This window comes from Oryzias melastigma, linkage group LG21 (genome assembly GCF_002922805.2).
Source record: "Oryzias melastigma strain HK-1 linkage group LG21, ASM292280v2, whole genome shotgun sequence".
Taxonomy (NCBI): domain Eukaryota; kingdom Metazoa; phylum Chordata; class Actinopteri; order Beloniformes; family Adrianichthyidae; genus Oryzias; species Oryzias melastigma.
Genome location: NC_050532.1, coordinates 28,112,006 through 28,120,481, shown reverse-complemented (window position 1 = coordinate 28,120,481; position 8,476 = coordinate 28,112,006). Strand labels below are relative to the sequence as shown.

The window sequence follows — 8,476 nt, the reverse complement described above, 5'->3', positions numbered from 1 at the left end:
TGGCGTAACAAGCAGCGCAGTGTGTGAGCCCCGCCCACACCCCCACACACACCCCCACACACACGACTCACATCCACAGTCATCCTCTCATCAGCAGTAGCCTTCTGTGTTCGTGTTAAACATTAATGAGAGCAAGAGAAGGATAAAAAGCACCAAAGTCAATAAAAGACACACGTTAACCTTGTTCCATCTATGGGGTCCAGATGACCCGACCCTTACATTGATGTGTGATCCTCTCATAGCAAAGGTAAAAAGGATTTTATGTCTGCCACAGACACCAGAGAAAATAAAAAAAGCTTTAATGTAAACACGGCTATGAAAGCACAAAGGATTAGCAAAGCAGCAAAGACAGAAGACAAGTTACTGACTCAACAATGACATGCAGAAATGAACGAGGAAGAGAACCCACAGGACAGATCTGCAGTGGTGAAGGTGTGAGACAACCCTCAGCATCCTGAAGCTCCTGAAGCCTCTGAACACTTCAAGGTTTCTCTCTAACTTTCAGAGGAAAATTCACCCTAACAGTTTAAGGGAGGAAGGTGTGAATGTGTTCAGGTGTTGAAGGAGCAGCAGATTAACGTTTTAACTGCCATCATAAAGATTGTGATGAAGCACAGAAATCATCCCTACACTTTTGGTTTGAGAAATGTAAACTTTGTCCTTTGAATCTCCAAACCTTCTCCTTCATGCACCAAACACAGTTTTCTTGGATCTGAGCTGACAGTCGGTCCATGCCGCTGTTCCACGTGAAAGCATCAAATGCTCCAGAGAAGTTAGCAGGGATTCGGCTATGGCTCCTCAGAATTCTGCTGCCGGCTGATGTAGATGACTATCTGCTACAGAATTCCAAAAATTCACTGAAGAAAGACGCAGGTTTGCTTTCTGTCAGCAGGTCATGGATCAGGCTTTAGCTCTCCTGCTGCTCCTGCTGTTGGCTGAAAACGGTAAGTTTCACCCTCCCAGGACGGTCAAAGCTTTCCAGGTTGAGGAGAAGAAACCTGCTCTGATGCAGAAGTTCAGAGAACAGCAGCAGCTGTCTGCAGACGGAGATCCGGATCCTCCTGATCTCTGCTGTTCTCTGCAGGGTTGGGTCAGCAGAAGGAAGTCTGCTTGAAGTCGGTGGTGAACTCGTGCTCTGACTGCATCAAAGCTGGACCGTACTGCTCGTGGTGCCAGCAGCTGGTGAGAAACCAACACCTGTGACCTCCACACGTCTACCTGCAGTCAGGTGTCTGCTTCGGGATCAGAACTCTCTCCTGGTTTTGCTTCTGTCCTGTAGAACTTCACTCGTGGAGGGAAGCAGGAAACCATCCGCTGTGACACCAGAGCGCAGCTGAAAGAAAAAGGCTGCATGGAGGAACACATCCTCTCTCCAGGGAACAATATGACCGTCAGTGAGAATTTACCACTGTCTTCTTCATCTGGGGGTGGAGAACCTGTCCAGCTGAGTCCACAGAAGATCAGCCTGAAGTTGCGGCCCGGTTAGTGGAGTTTGTGAATGTTGAAGGACTATTGTTGTGTTTCTGTCCCGCAGCAGAATCTTAGGACTGATGGATCTCTGTTTCTGTTTGGAAGGAGATCCAAAATCCTTTGTTAGTGACAGAGAGAAGGTCCTGTCAGTGGGGGATCGGTTCTGTTCATGGTTCATGTTCTAAGTCTAGACGGGTGTGATAGTGTGGCTGGTTCAGATTCTTTTTGGTTCTCTGTGCTTCCAGGACTTCCAAAAACATTCCAGGTTTCCTTCAAGAGAGCTGAAGGTTATCCGGTGGATCTGTACTACCTGATGGACCTTTCTTACTCCATGAAAGACGATCTGGAGAAAGTGAAAGGGCTGGGAGAAGACCTTTTTGAAGCTCTGAATAAAATCACAAGAGATGCTCAGATAGGTAAGAAGACCACAGTCTGAATCGGTTCTGCTGCATTTATGGGTTTATTCAGAAGTCTTAACATAGAGCCAAATAAGGCATTCTCCAAATGGAAATCTAAAGACATGGATCGATGCCTTTTGTTTGACTCGCAACACAAACTTAGAGTGACAGTAATCAAAACTCTGGAACCACAGAGCAAAACAAATCCCCACCTCAACAGAAGATAGAAAGTGTCAGTATCCCAAATGGACCTTCAACAAGACACCATCTCACAGCAGGAGGAATACAGAGGAAGGCTCCTGACAGAAACAAGAACACTGTCATTCCATACATGAATGGAATGACAATTTCATTTTTATCAGTCACTGACTATGCATAGTTAGTGACTGATAAAAACATCTAAGACAAGCCCATTCCAAACCAACCATCACACTCTAGCAGAAGCTGGTTCTCCCCAAAGAAAACAGAGTTTAAGCAGTCCAGTGCAGTGGACTGAAAGAAGAGTCCAGGAAGCAACACGTCCATATCAACTACCCTTACTGCAACAGAGGAGGAGACCTGACACCAGTCCTCACATGTATACCATGCTGGCCTCTCATTAGTCCCAAGACTAATCCAGCATGACCCCTCCTAAAGACCCTGTGATGGGGGCATGAGGGTTTCAAGAGAAGGGCACTTCAATTTGGTTTCTCTAATTTCTTCCCTTCTTGAGACATTCACTGCATAAATGTGGGTGTCTCACCTGGAGGATAGAAGTGGGACTTGAACCCAGACCCACTCAGACTGACGAAGACACTTGGAGGAGTGGTGAAACATTTCAAGAAAGAAGATTTAAGTCCATGTGGCATGACTCAACTTCTAGAGCTCAAACCCAGATTTCATCACATAGGCTTCTCCCATCACACTGTCATCTTTAGCAAAAACAGAGAAGATGAGGAAGCAGGAAAAAAGCAGAACTTATTTCCAGATAGATGACAAGTAGACATAATATTAACTGTCTTTCTTTTTTAAGTCTTTCCCCTTTTAGATTCATGTCATGTCCTATAATTACAGGGTTTGGTGCCTTTGTGGATAAGACGGTTCTTCCTTACACCAACACCAACAAGGAGAAGCTGGAGAGACCCTGTGAGAGTAAAACAGAGGAGTGTCAGGCTGCCTTCGGCTACAGACACGTCCTGAGTCTGACAAACAGCAAGGAGAGGTTCAGGACTGAGGTTTCTGGGCAGAAGATCTCTGGGAACTTGGACTCTCCAGAGGGGAGTCTGGATGCTATGATGCAGGCTGCTGTGTGTAAGGTAAGACCTCCACATGACTCACAGTATCAGGAACATCAAAGGAGATGTCAGTGCAATACAGATGCTTTTGCTTGAAGACTGAGACACTCCTGTGTCCAGAAGGTTCAATAGAGATTTTTGAGACACACACTCAATGTCAAGTATTTCGGGGTTCATTTGGTTTCACATCCACCCATGCAGCCTCAACTGTCTTCTCACCCCAGAATAATGATAAAATATTCACTTACAGTGGAAACTGTAGTGATTTGATGGCCAGTAACAAGCTTTTCCCTCCTCTCCATTATAAAATAAAAATACCTCACTCATCTGAGGAACTGGGCCTTTTATAATCCAAATGGATTCCACCTTTCTCTGACTGAGAAACAGTCTTAATAAAGAGGTTGCTCTTTAAAGTCCTTCTGTAAACTGTTGAGTTCTCAGGAGGAGAACTCTTGAAGGATCCTATACAAATCCAAAAAGCCTTTCTGGTGGCCGTGGTGCAGCGGTATGGCGGTCGACTCCTTATCGAAAGCGAGCGGGTTTGACTCCCGCCTTGACCGCCCATGTGTCAAAGTGTCCTTGGGCAAGACACTGAAACCCGAATTCACTGGTGGGTGGTTGGTGAATATGTGTGTGAATGGGTGAATGAGTCTGTGACTGTGAAGCGCTTTGTGCCCTCGAAGGAGGGTAGAAAGCGCTATACAAGCACACGCCATTTACCATTTTACCATTTCTGCTCTGAATTGACGTGTATGTGTGCACAAATGATGACCAGGATCCAGGTAAGCCACCAAAACTGGGGGCTACATGAAGAGCAGTGGTAGAGATTGGGATCAGAGCTCAAGCTGTGAGTCCCAGTGAGTCTACCTACAACTAACCTGACTAGACCCCATAGATAAACCTCCAGGAAGTGGGCCCTGCACCGTAGGCCCCCAGTGACCCTAGAGCGGGCGCAGACAGCTGGTTCCCTGCTGTATGTTCCCATGAAGCTTTAGCCCTCTGTGTTGACCTGGGAAGCTCCACCAAGAGCAACTGCCTCCAACAGGACGGCTCTGGACACATTAAGACCTCCATTTCCTTATGATGGGGCTTCAGGGAGGGGCTGTTGTTTCAAATGATCACAATCTAACATCTATCTTTAAGGGTCTGTAAGAATATCAGATTTTCTTGGGAGATGTGACTAAAGGTCACAAAGAGTTTCATCAAGAATCTGAGTTTCATTTCGATCTTTAAATGTTTCAGGACGTCATCGGCTGGAGGAACAGCAGCACGCGCTTAATCGTCCTGGCTACAGATGCTGGCTTCCACATGGCTGGAGATGGAAAGTTAGCTGGTATTTTGGAGCCCAACGACGAGGGCTGCCACATGCAGAACAACCTGTACATCAAGAGCAACGACATGGTGCGTGTCTGATGTTTGTGCACTGAGCAGTGAGGAGGCAGGTCTATGCACACAGTGATGGGGAAGCAGCACCTCCTCAGACGGCTCAGGAGTTGGCTCCGGCTGGGAGCTACAAAGAGTCTGGTGGGGTAAACCAGGACAAAGGGGGTGGACAGGCTGGTCTTTGTCCTGTTCCCAACTCGTCTTCCTCAAGAGCTGAGGAACCATTTAGAGATTAGGCTGACTTTCATGTCTGATGTTTTCAGGACTATCCCTCTGTGGGGCAGTTGGCCAGGCAGCTGGAGAAGAACAACATTCAGCCAATCTTTGCTGTGACACAGAACATGGAGACTGTCTTCAAAGTAGGTCACATGAACTGCTGAAGCTTTTTCTAGTTGTCTTCCTTTCTGAGCAGTTAGATCAGACAGATTCTTCATTCTTTGTTTCTTCCAGGAACTCTCCAAACTGATTCCAAAGTCAGAGGTTGGAGTTCTGTCAGAAGACTCACGAAATGTGGTTCAGCTGATTGAAAATGCTTATAAGGTAGGTTGTTCATTCATACAGCTGTTTGTTTGCAGGTTTTTTCACATCTCACCCCCTACGAATGTATAACCACTGCAGAGGCTGACGTCCAAGATAACGCTGGCCCACTCCAGTCTTCCTGAAGATGTGCAGATCCTCTACAAGCCTGTGTGCAAACATGGAGAAGGAGAGAGTGCCAGTCAGGGTGTGTGCGACCGTGTGGGAGAAGGAGAAGAGGTCAGTGGGTCCCAAGTTCTTCACAGAAAAGTTAATGTGACTTTGATTCTGGAAACTCTGATGGAATGTAAAATATAATACATGAGAACAATCAAACATGCTGCCACTTCAATACACAGAAGGAGTCTTGTTCAGAATGTACAGGTGAACTAAGTCCTCTAACTTTTGAACAAATGAGGGTCACCTGGTTCTCAGGGTTACAATATCTGCCTCCCTCCCTCCCTCCCTGAACCCTTTTTCAGATCTCCTTTAACATCACCGTGACGGCAGACTCGTGCATGAAGGAGGAGAAATCCTTCAACATCAAACTCCTGGGCATCAGAGATACTCTGACGGTGTCCTTATCCACAACCTGTGACTGCAACTGCCAGGACGACACCAACATAAACCACGAACACTGCAACTGGAACGGCACCGTGTCCTGTGGCATTTGCAGGTCTGGACACAGAATCCTTAGTAGCTTCTCTTTCAATATGACATTTAACTAACCAGGAGAACTTTATTTGGAGGAGAATTTTCTGTCTCGCATCTGAGGACACAGGTTTAGCATAGTGCTGTCTTTATTAGCTGCATTCAGATGTTTGTTTCTCCAAATAACCTGTCTGTCACTCCCTTTTTATATGGGTGTGTTTTTCTTAATCTTCAGTTAAAGATAAAACGTATTCACACAGAGCTTTAGTAATCCATTCATCTTCTTCCCCATCAGATGCAATAATGGTTTCGTAGGTCAGTTCTGCAGCTGTGCCATTGGGGATAAAGACAAAGAGACTCTGAAACAACAATGTCAAAAAGACAACGGCACCGAGTGTGAGGGTCGGGGAGACTGTGAATGTGGCCGCTGCAGCTGCCACACAACAGAGAGCGGTAAAAGTTACTACGGTGAATTCTGCCAGTGTGTAGATGAGCAGTGCCCCAAGTTCAACAACAAAGAATGCTCAGGTAGAGTCGCATCCACATGACAACGGTTTCTTTTCCAACAGCACAATGCGAGCATAAATATTTCTATGCATTTTAGATTGCAGCAACATGTTTGTGCAAAAACAGTTTGCTTCAACCTGGAAGGACTGTGATCTGTACATGTTTTAACTGTTTGATTCCACTTCTATGCAAAAGCAGAAGACAGGAGAAAACTGTTGTTTGGTTTCTTTTTTGTTTTCAGCAATGAAAATGGTTGAACTTGACAGAGAGATGTCTAGACATTTCCAGATAACATGATTTCATCCCATGTTCGGAGCTTGTTTCTTTTGTTTCCTGTGTTCTTGCATTTTCCCTTCTTGGGTTAACATTGTGGAAGCGGCCATCAGTCAGAGCCAGCTCCTGCTGCAGAAGTACACCTGGAGAATCTCTGAACGATCTCATGAACCCAGCCATGCGATCTGATTACCGATGCGTTTGTAGAGCTAATTCCGATCTCTTAACATCCTCAGAGTCTTTCATGTTTTGTAAACGAGAGACACACAGACATGTAGCGATAAGGCTGAACACATCCGGCGGTAGTTCCTCCCACACACTTATGAACACATTTTTGGACCGGAGGAGAGCAGCGAATTTGTTGCATGGCGAACGAGAGCTGGCCGACTTGACTTTGATGTGTGAATTGGGTTCGGTGTGAACGCAGCCTACAACATGGTGTCATCCTGCTAAGCAGGATGGTGTTTCTGCCAAAGAGGCATCTCAGAACTCACATTCACTCTCTGCTCCTTTTAGGACACGGAGATTGCAAATGTGGAAAATGTGAATGTGAAAAAGGTTACCAGGGCTCTGCCTGTCAGTGCAAAGAGTCCAACGAGGACTGCCGTCCCGCCGGGGTGGCCCTTCTGTGGGAGAAGAACCATGTGTGCTACGGCAGAGGAGTCTGTATCTGTGGTACATGCAATTGCAACGAAGGATATCAGGTTCCCTTCTGTGAGAAGTGCCTCGGATGCTCAGATCCATGCCAGACCCAAATGTAAGGAGTCCCTTATCAATGGCTGCTGGTACCGCTCTGTTACCCATCAATGACTCTCAGCTGAAAGGGTCTGGTCTTGTTTGCAGGAACTGCGTCGAGTGTCTTGGATTTAATTCTGGTGTCTTGGAAAAGAACTGCAATGAGAACTGCAGAGGCCTTTCTCATCAGCTGGTGGAGTCCTTCAACATGTCCGGGAAGCAGTGCCAGCAGAAGGACAGCGAGGGATGCTGGGTCAAGTTCAGGCTGCAGGAGCTGTTCGGAGTGGACAGATACAAGGCTGAGATCCTGAGGGAAAGAGGTTGGTCACACATGAGACGACTAGCAGGAAGATCCAAAATGACAGAAGAGTCATGAAACTGATGTGATGCTGCTCTCATCTCAACATGCAGCTAAAGATGCTTCAAATGTATCTCCTCTGGACAGAACTGCCTTTTCAACAAGAAGTGCACTGACTGTTCAGGCCCAAACCACTCAATGCTATTAGTTCAGTCTTTTTTGCACCTGATGCTGGATCAGAGCATCAAGACAGAATTGGACTGTTGCTTGGTGGTCCAAAGAACTAAAATAAATCTGAACTTTATGTGGAAATCAGAGTCCAGAGGAAGAGTGAAGGAGTACAGAGGTCATTGAGAAGTTTCCACAGTCAGTGATGGTTTGGTGCCATGTCTCCTGCTGGTGTTGGTCTTCTGCTGGTGTTGGTCCTCTGTTGGTGTTGGTCTTCTGGTTGTTCTGGAGTCCACAGTCATTGCAGTTTTAAACATAATCGTGTTCAGTGTAATGCTGTTTTTGATGGGAAAACTGTCATTCCAGACTGCCCAGAGCCCCCCAACGTCATTGCCATCATTGGAGGCTCCCTCGCTGGGGTGGCCCTCATCGGCCTCCTGGTGCTGATGCTCATCAAGCTCCTCATCCACTTGCAGGACTTGAAAGAGTTCCGGAAATTTGAAAACGAACAGAAGAAATCCAAATGGGCAAAGGTGAGAGACTGTGCATCCCTTTGGACAGGACAGAACGTAGTCTTCTCAGAGACGCAAACGGGTCAGGGATCTTCCATGTGTCTGACTGAGATCTCATTTGCAGGCTGACAACCCGCTCTTCCAGGGAGCCACCACCACCGTGGCCAACCCCACCTTCACTGGAGAGTGAAGATAGCAACCGGACCCCCCAGCGAATTTGCTTGCAGCAGCTGATTGTTTCCTCCAACTCTTCTCAGCTCACCATTTTATCGGACTACAGCTCTGGGGGGG

General features: G+C 46.7%; 1 protein-coding gene across 1 annotated transcript in view; it reads left to right on the top strand.

The window, feature by feature from the left end:
- The window catches only part of itgb2 (integrin, beta 2), a gene marked incomplete in the record, with an annotated part of 13,588 nt that overhangs the window by 4,609 nt on the left and 503 nt on the right, over nucleotides 1-8,476 (top strand). Inside the window, 15 exon segments of the mRNA XM_024286164.2 lie at nucleotides 893-944; nucleotides 1,085-1,182; nucleotides 1,280-1,481; nucleotides 1,716-1,886; nucleotides 2,922-3,163; nucleotides 4,385-4,543; nucleotides 4,789-4,884; nucleotides 4,976-5,065; nucleotides 5,144-5,281; nucleotides 5,524-5,717; nucleotides 5,988-6,220; nucleotides 6,989-7,229; nucleotides 7,316-7,527; nucleotides 8,040-8,206; nucleotides 8,310-8,476. Coding sequence (XP_024141932.1) covers nucleotides 896-944; nucleotides 1,085-1,182; nucleotides 1,280-1,481; nucleotides 1,716-1,886; nucleotides 2,922-3,163; nucleotides 4,385-4,543; nucleotides 4,789-4,884; nucleotides 4,976-5,065; nucleotides 5,144-5,281; nucleotides 5,524-5,717; nucleotides 5,988-6,220; nucleotides 6,989-7,229; nucleotides 7,316-7,527; nucleotides 8,040-8,206; nucleotides 8,310-8,375 — 2,358 coding nt within the window.